Genomic DNA, 27,700 nt, shown 5'->3' with positions numbered 1-27,700 from the left:
GCATCGCAGAGATGGTGAGCTCTCTGAAACAAAGATTTGCCAACGGTAGCTAACTGACTAGGGTGGTGGTGCGAGTCACCATTGAGGTATTTATTGGTGTATGTGGGTTTCCTATAAATTCCTGACAATACATTAAGTCACACAGTTACACACTAAATAATATTTCTTTTAATTCGAACAGACAAATGTCACCTTAGTCTGCCCGTGACCACGAACACTGCAAAGTGCTCGAAACGTCGGGATGTTAAAATTAAAATAATTAATATACGCGATTAAATCCGTTAAAAACTGGTTTTATTTCAATGAGTAATAATCGCGAAAATCTAAGACAACATTAGGACATTACTCATTACCCTAACAATAAGTGAAAATACATTAACATTAACAGCCTGTAAATTTCCCACAGCTGGGCTAAGGCTTCCTCTCCCTTCGAGGAGAAGGTATGGAGCATATTCAACCACGCTGCTCCAATGCGGGTTGGTGGAATACACATGTGGCAGAATTTCGTTGAAATTAGACACATGCAGGTTTTCTTACGATATTTTCCTTCACCGGCGAGCACGAGATGAATTATAAACACAAATTAAGCACATGAAAATTTAGTGGTTATTGCCTACGTTTGAACTCGAAATCATCAAATAAGATGCACGTGTAACCACTGGGCCATTAGTAAATATTTTAAAACTCAAGGACTGACTTTCACCGCCAACGAAACTGAAGGTAACCGAGTTAGGTGTTGTAAGTGTTTGTTATAAAAAGTGATCAAAAAACGTTAGTGAATATAATTATAAAATACCCTTTTGACTACTTAGCTCCCTTACATGTTGGTAGGGCTTTAGGCAAGGTCGTCAGGGTAGGTACAACTAATCAAATATTCTACCACCAAACAGCAGTACTTACAGTACAGACTTGTTTTGTTCCGGATTAAAGGGTGCGTGAGCAAGTGTTACTACTATAGGCACAAAGGTTAGTTAATTAGTTCCCAAGGTTGGTACCACATTGGTAATGAATGGTTAAAATTTTTTACGGCATCAATATATATGAGGGACCGATAAACATATACATGACCTTTGATGTACCTTTATATTTCTACGTTATTTTTTTGTTTATTATATCATATAAACTTTCTACTTTTTTTTATTATGTTTAAACTTATGTTACTAAAAAAAAAACTACTATATACAGTATTTTTTATATATTATATATTATTATATTATGGATTATTTATATATTATTTTAAAATGAAAAAAATAAATGTCAGTGTGGGCCACGTTTTCCAAGAAGACGACAAGCTCGAAGTCCAGCGAAGATCTGCTGATGTTCAGTAAAAATATAAAATAACGCGAAAATTTATAAAAGTAAAATGTAAAAAAGGCACCTGTGAGCCAGTGGATGTTGTAAATTAAATAAATATATATATAAAAAAAAGTTATGTTACTAAACTTGTATAATTTTATTACACTATACTATATACACGTCTCGGCTGCGCACAATTGTAATAACCGAACATAACATTTTATATTGAAGGATATAGGCACATCCTTTTTGGGGTACTTTTATTAATTATTCATAACTTTATAATTATTTAAATAATTCACCAAGGTTTCTGAACGCACAGGAGACAAACACACGTCATTATATTTATTAAGAGTAGTAACATTTATTTTACTATTTTTTTATAATATATAACACATTATTAATGACTTAAATCTGACGACCTCCGTGGTCGAGTAGTGTGTACGCCGGTTTTCATGGGTACGCCACTCCGAGGTCCTAGGTTTGATTCCCGGCCGAATCGATGTAGAAAAAGTTCATTAGAATTCTATGTTGTCTTCGGTCTAGGTGTTTGTGGTACCGTTGTTACGTCTGATATAACCCAAGTGCTTTAGCTACGTACATTGGGATCAGATAATGTATGTGATGTTGTTCAATGAATCTAACTTATATTATAAATGAGAATTTTGGATGGACGAATGTTTATTACTAAATCACACCAGTACAAAAAAATTTGGCACAGAGATAGATAGATCGTTCTAAGCAAATTACCTAACACGTGACCCCCTCAGGCAAAGTCGGGGGCGATAATTATAGTCTATAAATATCAAAACACAACGTCATGACATAATATTGGATTTCCAAAAAGTGACTATTATGACCTCACAGTCGATCAGACATCCCAAACATTCACTAAGGTCAAGGCGACATGGAAGTCAACACTACGTTACTCACCGACTCACTGACAGTCGTGCTGTGACGTGCGCCCGCGCAGTTCTGTGGTGACGTGCGAAGTGGTATGTTCTTTGTGTATATATTTACGGTGATGGTTATATTATGTGTAATTAAAATGATAGTGGATTTTATCAAAGTGTAATTTATTATTTATGATATTAATTAAATTAAAATAATTAAATCTTGTTAATTTGAGCGAGGCTATATACTTTAATTTGTTATTCGACTAAAACGAGAACCAAGTCGAAAAGGTCGAAGAAAGCGGGTTCGATTCCGAGCAACACTAGTTTTTCACTTAATTTGAGTTTGTAATTTATATCATGCTCCACACAAGAAGAAGTCTGCCGGTGTGAGATTTTGTCCCCGTCAAAAATCGCGTAATGGAATATGCTCTAATCTTTCTTTAATAAAGAAGAGAGCAATTGCCCAACACTTGGACGATTTTAATCCATATTTTATTTAAAAGTATTCCTCAAATTAAACGTATCCATTTACAATAATTGATAAATAATAAATTTGACTTAACGTTAATTCAAATGCATTCATTCAATTTAGAAACATTACAAGTAATCGTTTAATTTAAATTCTAATTTCAAATATCTTGACCAATATCTTGTTTTACATTATAGAGATATAACATTCACGTTGTTATTAAAATTGTACCAAAAAGAAAAACAACCACCGGTTTTAAAAAGAAAATATCTGGTCTGAGAAGGACCGAAACTCGATACTAATAGAGACATACAATATTAATTATTAAGATATATACAATGTTAAATGATTTTTTTATCCTTGAGTTTGTTAAGTATTCTTCCGGATCAATTGAAAGTTTGAATAGTTCTTGTTGGAATGCGCGTGAAGTTTTTCCCATATTAACATCAATAAATGACGCACAAATGGTTTGTTTACAAAGAAAAAGAAATTACAAAGGCTAATTAAAATCGGATGCTGAATATGACACCCTATTGGTTGATTTATGTTTCCTTTATTTAATCATCATTTTTCAGCCAATCATAATCCACGCCTAGGTATAGGACTCTTGCACGCAATCGAAAATTGTTAAAAATTAAGGTATAATCATTAAATTATTTACATATATAATTAGTTTTATATTATAATAGAAATTAGGTATGCTATATCCGTTTCTGTACAATTTCTATGCAAAATATCATGTCGATAGATTGACTGGTTCACTCGCCCTTCAAACCGGAATACAACTATACTAAGTATTATTATACATGTACACGTATATTGCTCGCTTGATATTATTGCGGTGATATTATTCACCGGCATCTGGGAACTCATCTCACATATCTTAAACTCTCCGAATTTCTCGAAGGAGTTATTGGATCGACGCCATTTTCAATGGTAATATAAATAAAAGCGAATTCAATGCGATATATTTTTATTCCAAAAGTGTTGTCAAACTTTCATATTGACTTTCATTCCTTACATTAATCCTATTTGAAGATAAATTTTCGAAGTCGTTTCCGCAACATCATTACTACAAAATAAGACTGTGTTGTCTGTCAGTCATTCAATATTGAACTTTGAAAAACTTTGAAAAAAACTGCTCGCAAATGTCCCTGTGATGAACCTTATTAAATAAAAAAAAAAATTGACAACATCACATACATTACTCTGATCCCATTTTAAGTAGCTAAAGCACTTGTGTTGTGGAAAATCAGAAGTAACGACGGTACCACAAACACCCAGACCCAAGACAACATGTTGAACTTTTTCTACATCGACTCGACCGGGAATCGAACCCGGGACCTCGGACCCATAAAAACCTGCGTACACACTACTCGACCACGGAGGTCGTCAAAAAATATCTGTACTAGCTTTCATGATTATCACTGAAATCTATTGATTTAAAATATATATACGACAAATGACCCGCCCCGAGTACACACGGATGCAATTTTTAAATAAAGGAAATATTATGATATTAATATAATTTATGCCCAATAGCACTCGGGAATAAACTTTCTACTAATAAAGAAAATATTTAGAATCGGTTCATTAATTCCGAAGCTTATGTATGCAGGGGTATAAAAACATATTTTACCTTTTTATAATATTAGTGCAGACAGATTTGACGACCTCCGTGGTCGAGTAGTGGTCATCGGTTTTCATGGGTACGCCACTCCGAGGTCCCGGGTTCGATTCCCGGCCGAGTGATATAAAAATAATTTATTAGTTTTCTATGTCGTCTTGGCTCTGGGTATTTTTGGTACCGCCGTTACTTTTGATTTTCCATAACAAATGTGCTTTAGCTACTTAAATCGGGATCAGAGAAATGTATGTGATGTTGTCCAATATTTACTATATATTTATTTATTAAAAAAAAAAAAACAAAAAATAAACATTTAACCTCCCTCAATAATTATCACAAAAATTTTAAATAAATATCTAAACATTAGAATTAAATTAAACAATGAATACTAACAATAATAAACATTGAAAACAAAATAAGAAAACTTAAGCTATCGAAATTTTAATTGGATTAATTTGATTCTATACGATTCGTAGTCTTATTTTATTCATTATAACATTTACGTTGACAAATACGGAAAAAAAAATTTACGCGTCATTAGTATTGAGGTCATCTTTTGTCTAGTAAATGTCACTGACTTGTACGAAATTGTCCCATCATAAGAAATAACGGTTCATGATGAAACGAAGTCAATACTCTGAATGGTGATGGATTAGAACTTTGTCGCATCGGTTCGTATACGAATATGAATAACATTATACGTTGAATGTGTTATATTGAATTGCGACATAGTTGCATTTTTTATTTTACGTAATATTACGAAAAAAATCATGGGGTGTTTCTAATTTAAGATAATTATTCGTTTCAGTTTCTAAATCGTTTTAATAACTTTAATTTAGACCGAGCGATTATTACGTCGAGTTGTTACAAAATAAAAACTACGAAACAAATTTAATGCGAGTCGGACACGCATTTTCCGGTTAATGTTGCAATTCTGATCTTATTTCGTGAAATTCATCGCTCGATAGTTAAATTTAATAGAATATTATGTATATAATAATCAGAGCCGAGGCCGCCCAGTGGTTAGAACGCGTGCATCTTAACCAATGATTGCGGGTCCAAGCCCAGACAAGCATCGCTGAATTTTCATGTGCTCAATTTGTATTTATAATTCATCTCGTGCTCGGCGGTGAAGGAAAACATCGTGAGGAAACCTGCATGTGTCTAATTTCAACGAAATTCTGCCTGAAAATCCTGTAACTTTTTTATAATTATCTAAATTAAAATAATAGTAAATTAATACGTTAAGAATTTGAAAAAATATTGACCCATTGCAAATTGTCATTAAAGTCTGTTCCGAAACAAAAATAAACATACTTACAGATTAGGAAACTTTTTTTAAATCGGTTAAAAATGACTGATATTGTCACAGGGAATTGCCTCATAACAATGGTGGGATTAACCTGAGTTCGAGCGAAGATTGCGTCTATTATGATATAAATGACTTATGGGTTTATTATACTTGTAGTCAACTAAAGATATCACCATCGGACGTTTAGTGTCTGCGTTACCGTATTGTACGATAGCACATGGAGTATCCAGGGGTCAAGGACTGATAATGTAACTTTTTTCTGGTAAAAAAATAAAACAACAAAGAGTTAAGGCCCCATTGTCTTAATATTAGCATATATTGTCGCATTCCGTCGTAACCACATAAGATACCATTGAAATTCAGCGTTTGGTTCTTGGAACCCAACTTGGAAGCTGAATGGTACACCTATTTAGGACACACAAACGGTAATTATTGTTTCTTTTTTTTGTAGATTAAGTAATGTGTTCTTTATTTATTTTTTGTTTTTTTTTTATACTTTTTTATAATTGTGCCTAAATAAACATTTCTTTCTTTCTTCCTTTCATATTGCCCCAGAATGCCAAAAGTTAGTACATACTAATAATTAATAAATTACATAAAATACTAATATTATAAATGCTAAAATAACTCAATATGTATGTTATTGCTATTTCACGGTCAAACGACTAAACCGATTTTAATGAAATTTTGTACAAATAAAATTAGATTCAAAGGAAGGACATTGATTTTTATGCCTAACACCTGAAAACCAACCCGTAAAACGCGTTTTATAATAAAAAAAATAGGACGTTCTTCTTCGGAGTATTCCACGTATGCAACTACAGTTAAACAGACACAACTTCAATAATTTAAATGGTTCAAACTCAAATTAATTATAAGTAAAGTAAAATTTTCACCTCAAACACTTTGCGAGAAATTTAATATACTATTCTTGTTTATTTATTTTTACAAACATGTGTTTATTTTGTTTTACCTGCAACAATACCAAGAATTAATTGATTGTATGACATATGCTATTAGAAATAATATCATCTGCTTACTGGACTTGAAAAGAATATACAAGTAATGTCGTAGTATTTTGAATGTTTTGATTGACATTTCTTTAAAAAATATCATTGTACATTATTCTTTATTCTTGCGGATTCAAATATTATAGTGGTCCAAGGTCAAGAAAGGTTGAGAACCTCTTGCTTGGAGTATGACTTTATAAATTGTAATGACATTTCCCACATTTAGGAATAAATTAAACCTAATGCCAACTGCAGCCGGTTTGAAATAAATAGACAAAAAGGTTATATACCTGAAAACATAAATACGAAAATCATAAACAAATGTGCGATACAGATTAAGTAATTGACATTATAACTTTTGTTATTTACAGAGTAAAAATTAAAATAACGCATAACGAATTACTATGCAATAAATATACAACAACAACGACAAATCATAAATAGAATAACGTGTACACTCTCGACAGTCTAAAGCGTTATTTAGATTATAACGTGTACACTCTTGACAGTCTGAGGCTTAAGGTTTTTTTTTTTTTAAATACGTTGTTTACAAATCACGGAGTATATTTTTTGTTAGCGCTCACCAAAATCAGTGTAATAAATCTCTAATTGGCTCTAAGTAATTTACGTCTATTCGCACGGTAATTACCAGCCCACATGATTTCGACCTTGAAACAAGTCAATTTTATGAGAAACAAATAATTGAACAATGTTTTTCAAATAGTCAAATTAAGGCTATACGATCTTTTTAACAGATAATACCCATACAATACAAAGTGTAAAACAAAGTCACTTCCCGCGGTCTGTACGCTTAGATCTTTTAAGCTACGTAACGGATTTTAGTGCGGTTTTCATCAACTGAGTGATTTAAGGGAAAAGTTTAGGTGTATCTTAAATATATATTATAGTTGAAAAAATTATAACTTACCTATCCAGGATAAAACAAGATTTTTTCTTCTTATACTTCTTCCTCAATATATATATATAAATAAAACTTGCATATAGACGCTTTTTGACCATTGTGAAGCCGGAACGGGTAGGTATTATACATATATTAAAGAAAATATTTCCTACCAAAAAACTAGGAGCTATCCCTGCTCTAAATTTTTCATATGAAGCCACTTTTGATGCTATTTTTCAAATATATTGGCGCATACACTTGAAAGCAAGTCAGAAAAATTATCCAAACTAAATATCGAACACTATCAAAAAATAAAACGAACCATCACATTAAACTTCTTCGCTGTCATATTTTCAACGTTATTAAAGTTATTTCATTTAACGTTAAATTTTTTGTTCTATTTTTAAAAATATCATTATTAAACCGTCGTATTTGCTCTCTTTTCGAAAATTTATTTATTTTTGTTTCTAGTTCTAAGTAACGTTTAACGAATAAATAAATTAATTACCCATATTTAATTGTTTCGTTACGCTTGCAATTAAATTCGCTTTCACTTTAAACGACGAGGGAATAAAATTAACGCTGTCAACTGACTAACGAGCTAACTGGCAAATACCTTGCTATTTGTTATGTAGCTCGTTAGTCAGTTTCGAGATTAGTTTTAAAACTGATACTAACGAATATAATATATATATATATATATATATATATATATATATTATTATTATTTTTATTATGTCGGTGGGCTTAGTAGCAGTAGGTTGGCCAACTTTCAATACATACTCTACCACCAATCAGCTTATTATTTTTGTGTTCTGGTTTTAATGATCAGCTGTCTCATCACATGCCCAAGATACATCAGGCTTGGTGGGTAGTGTATTAACATTGTAAGATATATAGCCCATTCCAATGGAAGTAGGAAAAAAGATAAACAAACCTTAGATTAACTCAGCTATATTGTGCACTACTAAGATTTTATGATTAATATATCTTTATTTATGATACAAAACAATTACACTTAACTACATATTTCCACTTTAATTTTATTTCCAAAATTCCGATAACAGTTTCGTCGACGTTCATAACGAAATTTTTGCGCAAATCCATAGTGAATATCATAGATTAAACGCGTCAATTTGCTGTCAAATTTTGGTTTTCCTCTTATGGTTAGAATAGAGAAAGCTTAATATTTATAGTTCAGTTATTCTAACGACCAACATTAACACTCATGCGTGAGGTAGCTTAATCACAGGGACACAATCTCCAAACGTACGATCTTAGCATTAGCATTAGCAGCCTGTAAATTTTCCCGCTGCTGGGCTAAAGGCCTCCTCTCCCTTTGAGGTGAAGGTTTGGAGCATATTCCACCACGCTGCTCCAATGCGGGTTGGCGGAATACACATGTGGCAGAATTTCGTTGAAATTAGACACATGCAGGTTTCCTCACGATGTTTTCCTTCACCGCCGTGCACGACATGAATTATAAACACAAATTAAGCACATGAAAATTCAGTGGTGCCTGCCTGGGTTCGAACCCGAAATCATCGGTTAAGATGCACGTGTTCTAACCACTGGGCCATCTCGGTACGATCTTAAGTGTTACATAAAATTTACGTTATTAGACATAATTTACATTCTTTTCGGTGCCAGTATCTATAGATGATGGGGATCTCGTAGCGTCAGGTGGCGTTTCCTTGCCTTCCCGAAATAAAGAAAAACTAACGCTAAAGAAATAAGAACAGAAGAATTACGTGTGTTTATTTAACCTAAAATTTATTTCTTTATAACTGTGTGGGTTTTGTTAAATAGTGTAACGTGAGGTGATATTATCTCGTGTCCAATTGAGAGTAATACGAGATAACATTTTATTGAATAACAGGCATTATATCATGATGTCATACCAAGAAACTACTAATATATATGTTACAGTAAATGCTCGAACTACGGCAAATCTTAAGATTTACCAGTAAAACCTAAGATTTACCGATTATGAATCGTAAATGTCCATAAAACTTTAAGGTTCGAAATTTTACCATTATTCACTTGGTAAATCTTAGGATTTACATGTTAGGTTAGGTTATGGTGGAATGGTAAAAGTCCGAAAAAGTCGTCCCTTTATAATAAATACTTACATTTACCAACTCATGTCGGTAAATCTTAGGTTTTACTGGAAAATCTTAAGATTTACCTTAGTTCGAGCTTTTACAGTAACATATATACGCTTGTTTGTTCAGTTGAGACGAAAATATAAAAAAATGGATACACCTTAATATAAAAAATAGTATGGCCGTGTAGTTGGTCTTCTCATATTGTGATGTCTTCTCATTTTAGTTATTTTATTATATAACATATTTTTGATGTGAATGATTTACATTTTAATTAACGTTACAATATAAACCCAGTATAGTTGGAGTGTTGATTTTTGACAGCGGGAAACCACTAGATTTAGAAAGCATTGACCAGTTGGAGTAGTGCCAATTAAAGCGGACTTACGTTCAGTGGATCTTTTCGAATGGACGATATAAACAAATGCAAACATAAAAACTAGTTAAATAGGGATGGTTTTAATTTATCTCTGACGTACTAATGACGACCTCCGTGGTCGAGTAGTGTGTACACCGGTTTTCATGGGTACGCCACTCTGAGGTCCCGGGTTCGATTCCCGGCCGAGTCGATGTAGAAAAAGTTCATTAGTTTTCTATGTTGTCTTGGGTCTGGGTGTCTGTGGTACCGTCGTTACTTCTGATTTCCATAACACAAGTGCTTTAGCTACTTACATTGGGGTCAGAGTAATGTATGTGATGTTGTAAAAAAAAAAAATCTCTATAATACTAATATCACAATTTAATCTGTAATATGTATATTTACCCAAAGTAGTATTCGCTCTGTGCTGAAAATCGAAAATTAGAGGAAGGCTTTTGTGTTGTTGAATGTTTGGAATGTTTTGAAATTTTTTTTCACCGCTTATTTTATTTATAATACAAAGGGTCGCCAAGTATTACGACACGAGAAAAAAGTAAAAATTTGTTGTCATAGAAAAAAATGCTACAGGTATTAATTTCGTTATTGTCTACACATTTTTCATTTTATTTTATTAAAAGGTAGCCGGACTGGCATTTCAACAACGGCCGCCGATCTTGAGAACTGAGTCCTTAAGTCTCTATTGCCGGTAGCTACACTGACTCACCCCTAGAAAACAACAATACTGAGAATTACTATTAGGCGATAGAATATCTGATGAATGAGTGAGATGGAACAAAAGTAAGGACCATTTCAGATGACCAGGACACATTCTTATCGAGTCACAAATTAGACTTTGTTTTCGACGTTTCTCACATAAAGTTTAATTATCCTTTATACTCAAACTCAAATTCCTTTATTCAATATAGAAGCATTATACTAACTTATTGATAGTCAAATTAAAAACTACCACCGGTTCGGAAAAGGAAACCTCACAATATGATGTGATGATAAATATGTTCTTTTAAACACTTTTCAATTGTCATGTTAAAGGATTAAATCGAATTAAGAGTAAAGCCACAACCGGTCCGGTCCGGGTATTACGTTCTAATAAATATTTCCACACCTGTCCGGGTTTACGGTGCCTTCATTTACGAACTTCGCACGATCTTTACCCTACCGCCCTTTTGTTAATCCTCTAAATACCTTTTAACTCTTACAAATAATTAAAATATTTTAATTAAATATAGTACAAAATACTCTTTTCTATAATTTACTCAAAAAAAGAAACCGATTTGGATTATTCTTACGTTTGGACCAATTTAAATTTGAAGAAAAAGTTTGGAAGAATATATTTTGAAATTGTTTATGGACTTGAATTTTATTAATAATTTTAATTACCCGTGTATTATTCTGGTAAAATTTTATATGTATTTTTAATACATATAAATCAATGATACATCATAGACATTAACATAACATCAAAGATTAATCCCCTCTCTTTCGTATTGCATTCATAACACAATGTATATGCAAGTGTTTATTGACCTTGTTATGTAAAAGTATCAACGCTATTTGGAATTTACATTTACAATACATAAATTACAATATGTATGTATGTATGTATGTATGTATGTATGTATGTATGTATGTATGTATGTATGTATGTATGTATGTATGTATGTATGTATGTATGTAGGTAGGTATGTATGTTTTATGTTTCGATATATATATATATATATATATATATATGTATTTGTGTAGTTTATTTATCTTGTTTAGTGTAATAATTTGTGTATAAATATAATTTCATATAGTATTTAACTTCTGTGCTGTACACCCGCTTTCCGCTTTTTCACATTAACTCCTCCATGCTGGTTGTCTGGAAGAAATCGCTGTTAAGCGATAAGACCGCCTGTTGTAAATTTCTCTTTTTTTTATATTGTGTTGTTGAATGTTTTTTTTCTTGTGTGTGTGTACAATAAAGAGTTATTATTATTATTATTATAAATTCATACATCATCATTTGTAACATTCTTCATAAATTCAAATCATTTGTAAAAAAAAAAACATTAATAAAAAATCATATTGTTCAATACAAGATGATATAGATGATAAAAAAGAGTAACTACTGAGTTTCTTGCCGGTTCTTCTCGGTAGAATCTACATTCCGAACCGGTGGTAGCTTCACTTAATATAGTTTGTAAATTGACGTTTCAAAAGTGCTTGTAAAATCCTACTTGAATAATTCATTTAAATATGAAAAGTAATTCTTAATAATATAAGCAAATTCAGGCGTAAAATCTTAAGCAGAAATTACCCAGTATAAACTAGTGTTATTTATGTTTAATACACGATGTCCATGTTTATAATCGATCTCGTACTCAGCGTTAGAGAAAACACAGGAAGGAAACCTGCCTGCCTGTCTAGTATGATATTGTTTATATTCGATTAAGAAATAATTCCAGGCTATACGGCCTTTGTACATCGCCAATGCACCGCAAAACTTGGGAACTAAGATGTTGTCTCCCTTGTGCCTGTTGCTACCAATTCAATCACCCTTCCAACTGAATTACGTCAGTACTAAGTATTGCTCTTTGGCGATAGATATATGGTGAGCCGAGATGACCCAGTGGTCAGAACGCGTGCATCTTAACCGATGATTGCGGGTTCAAAACCAGGCAAGCACCACTGAATTTTCATGTGCTTGGTTGTTGTTTATAATTCATCTGTGAAGGTGAAGGAAAACATCGTGAGGAAACCTGCATGTGTCTAATTTCAACGAAATTCTGCCACATGTGTATTCCACCAACCCGCATTGGAGCAGCGTGGTGAAATATGCTCCAAACCTTCTCCTCAAAGGGAGAGGAGGCCTTTAGCCCAGCAGTGGGAAAATTTACAGGCTGCTAATGCTAAAAAAAAATAGACTATAATTTAACAAATTTAATATAGAAATATGTACGTCAAGAAGTATGAACGATATTTTGTACAGTAACCGTCGTAAAAACGAGGGTACGAAGTTTACGACCCGCACGGTATACGGATAATATACTGATATTGAAGAATAAATATTCTAAGAAGAAGGTCTTCATAGAATATTTTACTATAAGCCAACTCATAAAAGACGTAAGTAGCATCTGACTCCTATTCACGTAGTAAATCCTATTTAGGTATATTATTACAAGCAAAATCGTCGGCAGTCACTATCTGATACATATTTTATAAACTTTTCTGTAAATCGCGTTGCTTCTTCTTGTAAAAGTTTTATGTGTATTGGCTTAGCAGTTTTTTTTTCAGTTGGTCTACAATAAATCCTGTATTCATTTATCAATATAGTTTTTGTTTAAATTAAACCTTTACAATAAATAACAGCTACGGCAACATTTAAAGTAAGCGCTGTATAAAAAAACGACGCAAAAGTAACGTGGTAAATGTACTGTTTGGCTTAGGCCACGCTGCTCCAATGTGGTAATTGATGGATACATGTGGTACATCATCGGTTAAGATTCACGTGTTCTACCCGTGAACTCTTCCCTCTCTCTCTTTATCTCTCTCTCTATCTCTGTCTCTATTAAAAATATATTTTTTAAAAGACAGGTAGGTAGCTTGATATTCTTACTTTATTTAAATTCAATTGCATCAAAATATTATTACAAAATTCAAAACAGTAAATTTTATTTCTTAATGTATTTTCTTCATTGTGTCAAGAATTGAATATTTTCATATAAATTATAATAAATATATTTATGTAATATTTCGACACACGATGGATTCGAAAGTGTAAGAAAAATTGTCAAAGAATTGATTAGTATTATCGATATGTAAAAAAATATTGTACTTCACAGATATACACTGTAATTAAAATGATTGAAAAAGTAACTACTGCCGGTGCTTTACGATATAACCTACTTTCCTAATCGAATTACATTAATTCAACTGCGACATGACGGTTGAAAAATTGATTTAAAATAAATAAATAAATATTGATAATATAAGATAATATTGATAAATAAATATTAATTAAAATAATGTTATATAAGAAAAAGGGACAGACAAAAAGAGAGGAAAAGGTGGCCTTAGGTATAGGGAGGTAAGGTCGGTAATGACTCCGATAAAGATTTTAACTTACGTCATTTACCAAAATAAAATAAGATTTAAAAGCAAAAACATTCGAAACATATTAATTTATATATTTTCCTCAATCTTCAATGAATTATAGTCACATAGGGTGACCACAAGTAATAAAAAAAAAATTACTAATTAATTTCCACTAACTAATCGCAAAATCAATACCATTAACCACTGATCACTTAGCAAACTGTTTAGTGATATGAGTATACATACAGTCTTTAATAAAGCAAATACTGCCTTAGAACTTCGTAGTCTCAATTGTGTAAATAAAATGTCAAAAACGTCTCTAAAAATATATATAAATACGACGATTTTAATTTTAAGTTTTGCCTTTATTGTCAAAATATTTTAAAAACCGCCAAGTGCGAGCTGAACTTGTGAACGAAGGGTTCCGTATCATTATCGATAAAAACGGCAAAAAAATATGTCTGTTGTATGGGAGCCCCCTTAAATACTTATTTTATTCTGTTTTTTTAGTATTTATTGTTAAAGCGGCAACAGAAATACATCTACTGTGAAAATTCCAAGTGTTTTACCCTTTGGGTACGGAACTCTAAAAAGTAACATGAACTATTTCTAAAAACCAATAACACTTAATAAGTGCAATTAAATGTTTCATAAATAACACCATTATCACATTATTTAGTTATTTCATTCTCAGTACAGGAAGTTACCTTGGTAGGACCTTACAACTTACTAGTCGGCTGATTGCCAACACGTTGTGACTCGTAAAATCGTCAATCGCCATAAGATGCTTGGAGGCTGTGCGCACATATATAAACTTAAACATTCATTTAACTTAATATCATCTACGTTTAAGAAATAATTGAAGAGTGGTCTCTCGACAAAACTTCTATCTTCCAAAACACTTAAAAATGTACCCTTAACTAAACTGTTATTATAAAACTTAAGCATTAAATAAACATTTATCGTCATAAAGTCACCGTCTGACCAATCTACTTTAATACACCTCCTAACACGACCCGTGTAGTTTTGTTTCTATCGTGTCAATAGCGACATCGAATGACAAATTTAGTTTCACAGACAACATTTAAATGTTATATGTTGATAAGAATTAATTAATTTAAAGACAATTTAAATTAAAAAAAAATGTACTGTTCCTATTGTTCTTTTGTATTATGTATGTACTCATTTAAGAGCTAACGTAAATTATTCTTATGATAGTTTTTGACGACCTCGGCGGTCGAGTAGTGTGTACACCGGTTTTCATGGGTACGCCACTCCGAGGTCCCGGGTTCGATGCCCAGCCGAGTCGATGTAGAAAAAGTTCATTAGTTTTCTATGTCTTGGGTCTGGGTGTTTATGGTACCGTCGTTACTTCTGATTTTCCATAGCACAAGTGCTTTAGCTACTTACATTGGGATCAGAGTAATGTATGTGATGTTGTCCAATATTTATTATTATTATTTAATAATAATTTAAATGCTAGATGATTTCACATAATATATATTTTACCAATAAAGTTTCATTTTAATGAGTTCAGCAGTTTTGGCCTAGTTACTTAACAACCATTTAAGATATATTTGACTAATATATTAAACAAGCTGCACCGGTTTCTTTATCCGCGCGAAATTTAAAAGCGTTATCTATATATATAGATATATATATATCTATATATAGCACAAAAACAGTCACAAAGAAAAGTAGCCTATGTCGTTTTTCAGAACTCAAACAATTCTTATGTCAAATTTCATCCAAATCAGTTCAGCAATTTAAACATGAAGAGGTAACAGACAAGAGTTTCTTTCGCATTTATAGTATCAGCATATAATAAATACATAAATAAAATCATAAATAAAACTAGAAACTTCATTGCGTTATTCTCGTAAACTTCCTTAATAATAATAAATATTCAAATATAAAACAATTTCCTTATATATATTTAACACGCTATTGATGTTTAGAAATGTATATTTAAATAAAAATACAGCGTACATTATGCTATTGAGAAAATCATGATAAATAGCTACATGATTATGAAACTCATTGCCATAGATATAAAGGTTATTTTGGTTTAAGTTAAATGGTACTATGATAACCCATAATCCTATACATTAGGTAGTACCTATATTAAACACGCGTTATCAATATTTAAACTGACCTGATGTTAATCTCTTTATAACTTTGGATCAAGATAACACACGACCTTAATCTTGCTGACACGAATTAAGCCCATCTCCGCTATAAATACAGATCAAGTGGGACTAATCTTAGATAGAGTACATTACATACATTTCCGTCGCAAAAAACATCAGTTCTAAGCCGTTACCGTTAAAATTAATTTAAAGTACATATATTATGTGTTACTAGCAAACCTAATAGACTTTCTGTCTGTATATAGCGAGTTACAACGAAATGGATAACATTATAACATTCATGAAAAAATACATAGTATAATAAGTGATAACTAGTCAAATAATGTCAATTAAACTAAAACAAAAAAAAAACTTTTTCATTTTATTTATTTATTTACACTTATATATAAAAAAAATCTAAAGAATAACACGTCGGGATATTTGCAATGTACAATCTAAAGTACCTAAGCGAACACGCCATTTAGCGAAAAATAATTGTTTCACTTTCGCTGGCGACAATCTTTTTATTCCTTAGCACCGGTTTTTTTGGTTGGCAACCAGATAAAGAACCGGCAACCAGACAAAGCAAACTAGATAGCCAATGAATGAAGATTGGCTCTGAAATTTTAGGCCTAAGGAAATTATGGCCGAGATGGCCCAGTGGTTAGAACGCGTGCAACCGATGATTTCGGGTTCAAATCCAGGCAAGTACTACTGAATTCCATGTGTTTAATTTGCGTTTATCATCTCGTGCTCGGCGGAGAAAGAAAACGTGCATTTGTCTAATTTCAACGAAATTCTGCCACATGTGTATTCCACCAACTCGCATTGGAGCAGCGTGGTAGAATATGCTCCAAACCTTCTCCTCAAAGGGAGAGGTAGCCTTAGCCCAGCAGTGAGGAATTTACAGAAAGAAAATGACGCGACAGTTAAAATTTAAGAGAGGAAAGGTCTAAGTAAGTAGAAAACCCTCGATACCCGTAACCGGATTGGCTAAGGACGTTAGAAAGGCCCCACAGATAATGATATCGATGTTTAGAAATATTTTTTGGTATTTAAATTTTAAAGTGTCGTTTACCGTCTTGTACCTTTTGAATAACGCTTTTGAACTTAATTCTGAATTGATGTACAATTTAATTCAATAGAATTTAATCTGGCAATGTTATCAGTTGGGTTTTATTTATGTTTCTGCAAAAAGATAAATCTTCATTCTACTCACTAATAGTATATCTTAATATCTTGAAGTGGATTTCAAAAATTCCTGCAGTATTCTTCAATACAAAAGCTCTGTCGAGAGTGATTTTAGTAAAAGCTTTTAAAGTTTTTAAAATTGTAGCGAGACAGTCGAGAATCTTAAATCTCTTTTTGACAAACTTGCAACTTTGTGGTGTATATTAAATACGGTCAAATTAGTTAAAAATAAGTAATAATTCTGAAAATTAATATAAACATTCGTTTTAGCATTTTAAACATTCCCTCAAAAGCCACATTAAGTCTAGTTTTTTTTGTTTTAGGAGATTCAAGGTCAAAGGTCACATAATTTATAATTTCGTAAATATCTCGCTTCCTTTGCCTAATATGATATTTGCATTTATTATAGAAGTCGTGAATTATAAAATTATCTACGATTACTGTTTTTTATATTTTTTATAAGATTAACGATTTTTTAGATAGATCGCAAAGAATTCGCAACGCTGAGCTGAGCCATGGCATAACTTGACATTCCCAGTAAATAGTACATCGTATAAAGTCCCCCGCTATAGAAATTATAATTAAGAAAAAAAAGGTTAAGTATTTATGAAGTTTACTTACTCATCTATAAAGTGTATAGAGCCAAGCGAACTATGATTTGATATTTAAATTTGAAAAAACAAACACCTCGCCCCAATCCCTAAATACAATATGTGAGCGTCAACGAATCTAGCCTCTTACGTGAACTATTGCGGCACAAATCTAAAGTTCCGCTTAAAGTCAAGGCGAGGACGTGATAGGATGGCGTGCTATTTCGTAACTATATCACGATTGATACCTTTAAATAGATCCGTGACGATTATAATAGGAAATATTTCGATAATGGTATTCGTGGCTCGATATATCCGTGTACAATACGAACGGCTGAATAAACTACGTATTATATTATCGTTCTCAGGCTTGTCTCGTTTAAGTTCAAAGGAAATGTTTTGTAATCGTATTTTAAAAATAAAATAGCTCTGTTTAAGTTTGTCGTACTAAAGAGGTTTTATTTTCATTCCATTTTTAAATAACAACAACGACTTCAGCTGTTTATATTTAATATTATTAAATATAAACAGCTGAAGTATTAGAATAAAAAAACACACATCATAGAATATATTTATTTTTACAAATCACATTTAAACATTAGTAAATTTTAACTTAATACAATGAACATTATAATCAGTACAATAATCTTACCTTAAATTTTTTTTGGATGTTGTGTAAACCATCAATTAATATGTATATTGTTAGTGTACTTATTAAATAAAATAAAATAAAAATAAATAAATTACTTTCGCCATCAAAGCCCCAAACGAACTGAGAACTAATCTTAACACAGTGCTTTTAAAATCTTTAACCCTTCTTACATTTTCAATTTACTTGACTACTACTAACCCGCCTTGCTGTTTTTCTCACATTTTAATAAATATAGTCAAATCATGACCATATTTATGTACATATTACTTATTTTTAAATAGCTTACAATGTTTGCTTACAATTTACGAGTTTATTCAACTGTATTTCTATTAAATAGGTAAATAATATATAATAATATATTCAAATTAATATTGTTCATTTTCTGAGAAAGAAAATGAGATAAATTTTCGTAAATCGGAACTTATGAATTAGTTCATAGAAAAGTGAGTCTGACGTACAAAATTTCAATGTCACGTTTACGCCCTAGTAAGCTTCGACGGTCTAATAAAAAGTGTCACAACTCACAAAATCAAGGATTTTTTTTTTTATGTATCGAAAAAATATCAAACGAAAAAACTGGAAGAGTTAAAAACCTGCGCTATGATAAGACTAGTTTTCCATTGAAACGAAATCTTACGCTGAAATATTTATTTCCATAATATTTGACAGCAACTTTTGTATATAAGTAATCATTTTACGATCGCGTTTCAGAAACTACTCATGTGATAAAAATTATATTATGCTAATATTGTAAACATACTTGCTTAGTGGTTGAGCTTTGTGAGCACCAAACAGCAGTAGATACTTATATAACAACTAAGACATTTTAGTTCTCAAGGTCGGTTGCGCATTGTAAGGAATGGTTAATATATCCTATGGCGCCAATGTCTATACACCGTAATGACGACTGACCACCAGTTGCCCAAGTTGCCCGACCGCCTATTAATATCATAAAACAAAAGAAAGAAAGAATTTGACAAAAACATAATTCGAAAATGTTTTACTTTGTAAAAAGTTTCTTTATTAAATTTGTTGTTTAATTTTGTTAGAACTGTCTTATTTTAACTAAATAATTTATTTATTTATCGAATAACATGAAATATTTACCGAGACTTACATTCTAATAGGCTTAGAAAAACATATTAAACAAGGTGTAAGATAAGTCTAATTTCAACGAAATTCTGCCACATGTGTATTCCGCCAACCCGCATTGGAGCAGCGTGGTGGAATATGCTCCAAACCTTCTCCTCAAAGGGAGAGGAGGCCTTTATCCCAGCAGTGGGACATTTACGGGCTGCTAATGCTAATAAAAAAAAAACAGGTTGCTATGATTACACGCATATAACTTATTATTAGATGTATAGCATTGAAAATAAACTGTAACTACTAAGTTACTTGAAGGTTCTTTTCCGTCGAACATAAATTCCGCTACCAATAAAATTTATCTTGTAAATTAATAACGATTCAAAACTGATTTTGAACGCTTATTGACATAGAGTATAATTTTGAGTTTGATTTATATATATAACTTGAAACTACAATAAAGTATAGCCTATCAGTATGACGTGAGCCTTAAAAACTGAAAGGAAAAAGAATGTCGAGAAACTTTTCCCAAAGAATATTGAAAACGATTTTTTTTTTTTGGTCCAAGGCAAAGGAATTAGAGGACGGCACTTAATAACTCACTTAAATTCGGACCTCATTCTATATATACGAGCGTAAAATTTCATAATGTTATATGCAATATTAGTGAGTGGATTTGCAACATTTTACGAGTGAGTTACAGAATAACACTGCTGGTCATCTTTATAATCACGATAATATACTTTATAGACGAGATCATAATCTGCAGCCAACTATAATTATTTGATTGACTAAAAATTTTACATTCATTTAAACACTAACGTTAGTGTAAGTAATATGATTAAATTTACTAGCTGCTGCCCGCAGCTTTGCTCGCGTGGATGTTGAACATATTAACAGCTTAACTTAAAACATTACGTAAATTTATGACCTCTTTGTGAGTATTTCACCCCTTAGGGTAGAATTTCTAGAAAAGCTTAAATACGTATCTATTCATTTTTAATCAGTACCCCCAAAAACAAGTATCATGTTTCTAACTTAGAAAATTACCAACTTCCAAACAAATTTTCAACCCTTAGGGGTATAATAATTTCTTTGACTTAAGATTTTTTTTAAATTATACCCATATATTGAACTATCGATTATTTTTCTGTATATTGCACTCCGATATCATGATAAACTAAAAAATATCGTTATATCGAAAATCCAATATTTAAGAAAATATTAACAGTCCTAGGTAGAGTGACTGACTCGCCCTCCTGCCCTGCATACACAAAGGCCCGCCACGCACTTGACCAGTATTTTGCTGTGGAATTCTTTTAAAACTGTGGTAACTCCGAAGATAGTCAATGAAATCAGATGATGTACGGGAAAAACATAAAACATTATGCCATCGCGGACTTTTTTTTTTAGAACTTTTTAAGAGGGATAATTTATCATATAGATATCAATTTCTAATGAAGAATTTAAGTTCTCCAAACAGTGATTTCTGTGAAACAGAGGATATCCGAAATGTTGCCAGGAGATAGGAGTTGACGTGCTGTTTCGATGTAAATTTAAAGGATATCGGCGTTTTTCAAAGCGCACTGTCTGGACCCTACTCAGATATGGCCAAAATGGTTAATCATTTTAAATTAAAATGAGTTGTAATTATCAGGTTATCATTATGGTTGGTTGGAAAAGTTTTTAAGGGAACGATCGGACTCAAATTTAGCTTCATCGCTGAAAATTCCCAAACAATGAAACACCAACAAACAATGTGTCTTAATAAAATCCTGTTCTTCTAATTTTAAATTAGTTTCGAAAACAGAAACTCGCTTTTACCATCTCACTTGTACCGAACGCTGTTACTAGTTTTCATAAGTACAGTTAACATGGCAGAGAATTTTCCTTTATATAAATGTTTTTAAAAGACCTGTCGGAATCGTGAAGAAAATACTGATTTTTTTTCTTTCATTATAGACTTCAAGATTTTTAGTATAGTTCCAAAGATTAGTATACGAATAAGTTCTCTAAATATTTTTTTTTATTTGATTCACAGTAATAACATAATATATACTATTTTTTATTAAATATTTTTTTCCAACGGTACCAGTGAAGACTACTGTGATCTTGGATTAATATACCCAAGAAAAAACACAGAACTTGGACATACATATATGGCAAATATCAGAAAGAGATAATCGACTTTAATCACAATAATTCCATTATTTGAAGAATATATGCATCAATATCTCTACAAATCGGGTCGAGCATCACTGGTCAAGTTTATTCTTTAAGGAAACTTGACTGCATTCTGTATAAACTGTATTCATAATTTAATCGATACGTGATGATAGCTAGAATTTGATGATATTCCCATGACTACTGTTATCAGACCTTCCCCAAATTTGTATGGAACTATCTGTGAATCCTTCTTACTAATAATTACCTCATAATTTATCTGAAATCGGAGAAGGTGATAAGAAATTATCACTAGATATTAAAATATATTTCCATGGCCGTACAAAATAATCTTCATATATTTAGATTACATAAAACGATGGAATCTTATTCCTCAGGTTCAGGATGTCTCCAGCAGCGTCGTTCGCAGAACGATGGGCTCGCGATAACCTGACAAGAGAAGCATCACCTGAAGAGATCTTGAACTTGGAACTTTTTCCTATCACCTGTGATGGAGATGAGACAGAAGCTGCTAAAAGAGCCAGGAGATACTACACATCTAGAGGACCCGGAGGACTCTCAGATCTCTGGCACAAGCGACACCCAGACGATGAGGATATCCTGTCTAGTTGTCAAGATGTGTAAGTATTATATTTAATTTAATATGTCATTTAATTTATATATATTAGTCGTCAACGTCATTTATGCTAAGGGAGAACTTGCAGAGAATAGGAGCTAGTGGAAAAAACCCTGTTAAAGAACGTCAGAGGCTATACGACCAAGAATGGTTAGCTTATTAGGCTTTCAGTGAATACAGCTTAATGTTTCGGTATTGTCTAATCTATCTACCGCAATACGTGGATAAGATAAGAAAAATATTGACACACATACGTCTGTATAACTCTATATGTGATATAAAGTTATCAGACATACATATGTCTGACATGAACATTGACACGAGTCTCATTAGCTCAGTGGCTAATTTTAACATCAACTCTTCCCGTCGTGTCCGATTTGCTTTTCCATCGGATCTGTGTTTGCGCGTACACTAGTGCACTTTAATACGTTGTACGTGACTAGTCTTCCTTGGGATGGGCCGCTGTGGCTAGAAGACATCGTCATACATTTCTCATCATCTCATAAATGCTTTTGAAATCTTCTATAAAGATGCTCTACATTGAAAAATGTTATCTAAATTGAAAATCATATAAGTTTTCGCTTCAAACTCTATAGATTGCGTCGAATATATGAACGCTGCAGTTACTCGGACGGAACGCTCCATTGGCAAAGCATATTGGATACGATATCTCGATTAAAATTATTTTTATTTTAAACGTCATTAAAAATAAAATATCCTGTATTATTCAATAAAATTAAAACATACAAAGGTAGTATTGTTTTAGCTTCTTGTCATATGAATAAAATAAAAACATCGCCATCAATTGACATTGACGACCTCCGTGGTCGAGTAGTGTGTACCGGTTTTCGTGGGTACGCCACTCCGACTTCCCAGGGTCTATTCCCGGCCGAGTCGATGTAGAAAAAGTTCATTAATTTTCTGGGTCTGAGTATATGTGGTACCGTCGTTACTTCTGATTTTCCATATCACAAGTGCTTTAGCTACTTCCGTTGGGATCAGAGTAAAGTATGTGATGTTGTCCAATATTTATTATTTATTATCAATGAATTATGAAACACTAACACAGTTAATATTTAATAATTTCAGATACATAGTACCATTGCGCACACGCAGCGTCGGTGGTAAACGAGTGACCATCGTTTGCTTGCCCGCGCCCTCGGCCTTGGACCGGCCTTTGTCTGCAAGAGCTTTGTTGGCGAGGTGGCTTATGATACTAGACATAAGGTAATTTAAAATTGTTTATATATCCTTTTTTTTTAATTTCCTAAATGAATTCTTAAAAAAATAAAAAAATATTTGACGAGTTTTTTCCCAAAGCTTCCGTTATCTTTTTAATTTTTTGCAATTATTTCATTTTTTTTTCTTTGAAAAAGGCACAGTTCAACATTTCACAAATAAAAAGGCCCTAATCTGATTTTGGTAATTTCACAGAAGTTCTTGTAAAATTATTATCGAATAACACTAAAACTAATTTAAATCTTTTTTTTTTGGACAATGTAGTTCTCAAGTACTTTTATATTTACATGTGTATTTAAACGATATAAATTATTTTTTTCCATCTGACACTTAGAGAATAATGACACGTTGATAAACGTCTATTCATAAGACATCCAAACACACATAGCACAGATTCCGAATATAAAACCTTCTATTTTTTAAGATTTGAACATGCGACACATTCATAAATGATGTAAAATTACATTTTCATAAGTACCATTAACGCCAAGTATTAAATTTCTATCTACAAAGGTTTTACTCAATATAATTTAAAAAAAAAATCAGAAAAGTGTACATAGTAAGTAGGTTAAGAATTGTAACAAGACCACACTTGCAATAACAATATTTGTATAAGCAGTTACTTGAAGAGTAGCGTATTCTTCTCTTTATGTCGCCGTTACAAAAGAGTAAAACTTTCCTTATTATCAAAGTTTTTCCAGCTTACTAAAGATGTCTCATTGTTATAGTGTAAAAACTTTCACAAGCGCGACTACAAAGATATCATCTTACTAGCTGAACCTGCGGCTTTATCTGCGCGTAATTTATTAAATTTTATCTATAGCGCACAAACCGTCACCCACATTTTACCCATTTTATGTTCTTTCCCGGGATACCAATTTTATATAAATTTGTTCAGTGGTTTAATTGTGCAGAGGTATCAGACAGAGTCACTTTCGCATTTATAAAATAGTAGTAAAGATTAGAACATTGAAAGATTTTATAGATAATACATCCTTTTCCCAGATTACGTGAAGATCCAACTCCTGGAGAAGAAATAGTGTTCATAGATGTTTCTGATTTGCAACCATCGCATCTTAAAAATCATTTCCGAGGTTCATATTGGAAAGACTTTATGCGGTGTATGAAGGTAGGCAACTTTATATAAAAGCAAAAGTTTTAATTATGTTCCTGTGTTTCTGTCACGAGCATTCCTGTCACAATATACTTTTGCTAAAAGTTTTTCGCAGGCGCCAAAAATAATAATAATATTATTTAATTGTAAGTGATTTTTCTCGGAATGGCTTTCAACTAAATGAGATTTCCAGCATTAAGTTAGAAGACATTCCTTTCGACTGTTCGTTATTACAAATGTCCTTTACATTGCATCTCATCTCATAAGCAACTCGTAGTGGGGAGAATATTTGATGTCAATATAGGCACTTACTATTGCTCCAGCTTTGAATGCAAATACTTTGGCCCGGGATTCAAATCCACGTCTAATCAATAAAACGTTGTCCGGTAAAAATAAAAGTACTGAGTTTAGGAATTGGTAGTGTTCACACTCCCGCGCCTCGCAAGGCACGTACCTGTCATGTCATGTCATGTCAGTCATTTAACCTGATTGTCGTCCCTTGAAAATAAGATAATGAGTTCATTATCTAACAGAGTGCTCCTATAAATAGTATATAGTAGATAACAATGGCTAATTATATAATTAACTGATCGTTGAGATGATGTTAGCCAATCTGGTCAAGCCAATTGGCTTATTGGCATAAAAAAACAATCAATGCCAAGTATGAATTTAACAATGACTTAAATTAAACATATTATCAAAATAATTTTACTTGGTGGTAGGGCTTTGTGCAAGTCCGTCTGCGTCACCCACTCATCATGTATTCTACCGCCAAGCAGCAGTGGTATTGTTGTGTTCCGGCTTGAATGAGCCAGTGTAACTTCAGGCACAAGAAACGTATCTTTGTTCCTAAGGATGGTGCAGCATTGGCGATGCAGGAAATGATCAATATTCTTACAGCGTCATTGTAACCAACAGGTGGTCCTTTGCACATACGCCTGACTATATCATAAAAAAGATATAATATAAGCTTAGAGTAAGACAGAAGGACAAGAAAATATCACCAGCTTAATTCTACTTTCGTAAAACTGGCAATGTTGGCGTTTTATTAGTTAATTTCGCCCTTTATTAGTCAATTTGGTACTTTATTTTATTGGTTAATTTATTTTCAGACAGCTTACCCTACCCGGTTTACCGAAGTACACGTAATTAACACGCATCGTTTGAAGGCCATGTCGCTTCTACTCCTGCATATCGGTTTGTACCCATGGCGACGCAAGATTGTCCACGTTCATTCGCACGCGGAACACATCAACGAAGCAATGGGCGTGGACTTCTTCTCTGTTGAAGGTCTACCGTACGAATATGGTGGTAAGGCTGGAGCTATGAAGGACTTGAATGGTTAGTGTAATTAAACATGGTAGTGTTATATGGCATGTGGCAACCGCAAGCAATTTCTTTTAAAATCATAATTATATTATATCACATTATTATCCTAAGAAAACTAAAACAGATACTTAATTGTCACTACCCCCAATTTTTATCCCAAAGTCAAGCTGTAAAAAATAATAACATATATAACCTAATTTATGCCCTTGTGTCTATGAAAAAATGTCTGGGTATTTCAAAAGAGCAGCTTTGAAAGAAGAAAAGCGGTGAGAGCCTTTATCTGAAATCAGAACCGACACAAGTGTATTTAATATATTTATTTGATGATAAAACTAGCCTTGTACCCGATGGAATATCCCATCGGTAAGATTGGTATTTAACTAATAAACAGAAGCTAGATATATATGTTTCTAATTTAATAAGACGAATTTCGATACAAACTTTCATCCCCGATTTAACCTCCTAAGAGGATATATCTTTTAAATTCTCTCTTAGTGATTCCTAACGTCCATAAGGAATTATTATACAAAATTATATCCCATTAGAGACTTAGACTATGAGTTGTATGTAATTATATAATGCATTAACACTATCCAATGAAGTAACAGTAAAACAACTAACAATGACGTTGTAATTAATTTTATTGAACTCCACAATTCTAATTTATTTCCCCCCTAATTATCTTAAACAACATTATTTTAATCTATTGCAGATGAATGGACTAAAAAGCTGCTATTAAACTCTAAGTGGCTGCAATTAGAAGAGCGTAAATACTATGAGACCGAGCTAAAACCGGAAATCAAATACCGTACACGACACAAAAGCGTCCGGAATCTACACAGGAATGCATCGTACGACATGCTTTCACGCACACATTCATGCAGGTCACTACATAGACAAGGTGATTTGGATGAAGAAATACACGGTGATTATAGGACTTTGAAAGTGGCAGACAAACAGTTCTATGTGTGATATGTTAGTTTTTACTTCTTTGACAAACTTGGGATCTCTATTGTACGTGACGTTTCATTCTGTTATCCATAGATCGACGAATGTGCTAGAAATGGCATTTATTGTTTTTCATATATTTTATTGAATATGAAAAAATGTTTACCGATTAAGGTCTATTCACAGTATGATAAATTATCTGATCGACTTTTAAATAAAATCAATGTGAATGAGACAACAAACATAAATGACAATATGTTAGAACAAAACGACTATACAAGATAATATTATGTTATATTTGATTTGTAGTATCTATATATTGGATCTTATTATCCTGATTCTTCATGACCAGAACATTTATAGTTCCTAATGGTATATTTTTTACTTTATGCAATAAATATTTGTAATACCGTCTTTTGTTTTATTTGACTAAACTCTAAGTAATACTTACAATCTTTTAAAAGCTTTTAAAGTTTTAAGCAATTATGGAAGAAATAAGAGGATAATATTGTATTTGTTGTTTGTTTAAGTCATTACTTAAAGCTTAATTTTAGCG

The 27,700-nt window shown here is 32.2% G+C and overlaps 1 protein-coding gene across 1 annotated transcript; it reads left to right on the top strand.

Annotated features, from left to right (window-relative positions):
- The first annotated feature begins 2,245 nt into the window (after positions 1–2,245).
- LOC125071795 lies at positions 2,246–27,426 on the top strand. Its single transcript, XM_047682178.1, has 6 exons — positions 2,246–2,291; positions 22,276–22,518; positions 23,604–23,741; positions 24,759–24,882; positions 25,980–26,208; positions 26,909–27,426. Exons 2-6 carry the CDS (start codon positions 22,283–22,285, stop codon positions 27,166–27,168), a joined length of 987 nt encoding a protein of 328 aa, XP_047538134.1. The 5' UTR covers positions 2,246–2,291; positions 22,276–22,282; the 3' UTR covers positions 27,169–27,426.
- Positions 27,427–27,700: the final 274 nt, after the last annotated feature.

This window comes from Vanessa atalanta, chromosome 20, assembly GCF_905147765.1.
Source record: "Vanessa atalanta chromosome 20, ilVanAtal1.2, whole genome shotgun sequence".
Lineage (NCBI taxonomy): Eukaryota > Metazoa > Arthropoda > Insecta > Lepidoptera > Nymphalidae > Vanessa > Vanessa atalanta.
Note: the sequence above shows the minus strand (reverse complement) of the source record. Positions and strands in the feature narration are given on the sequence as shown.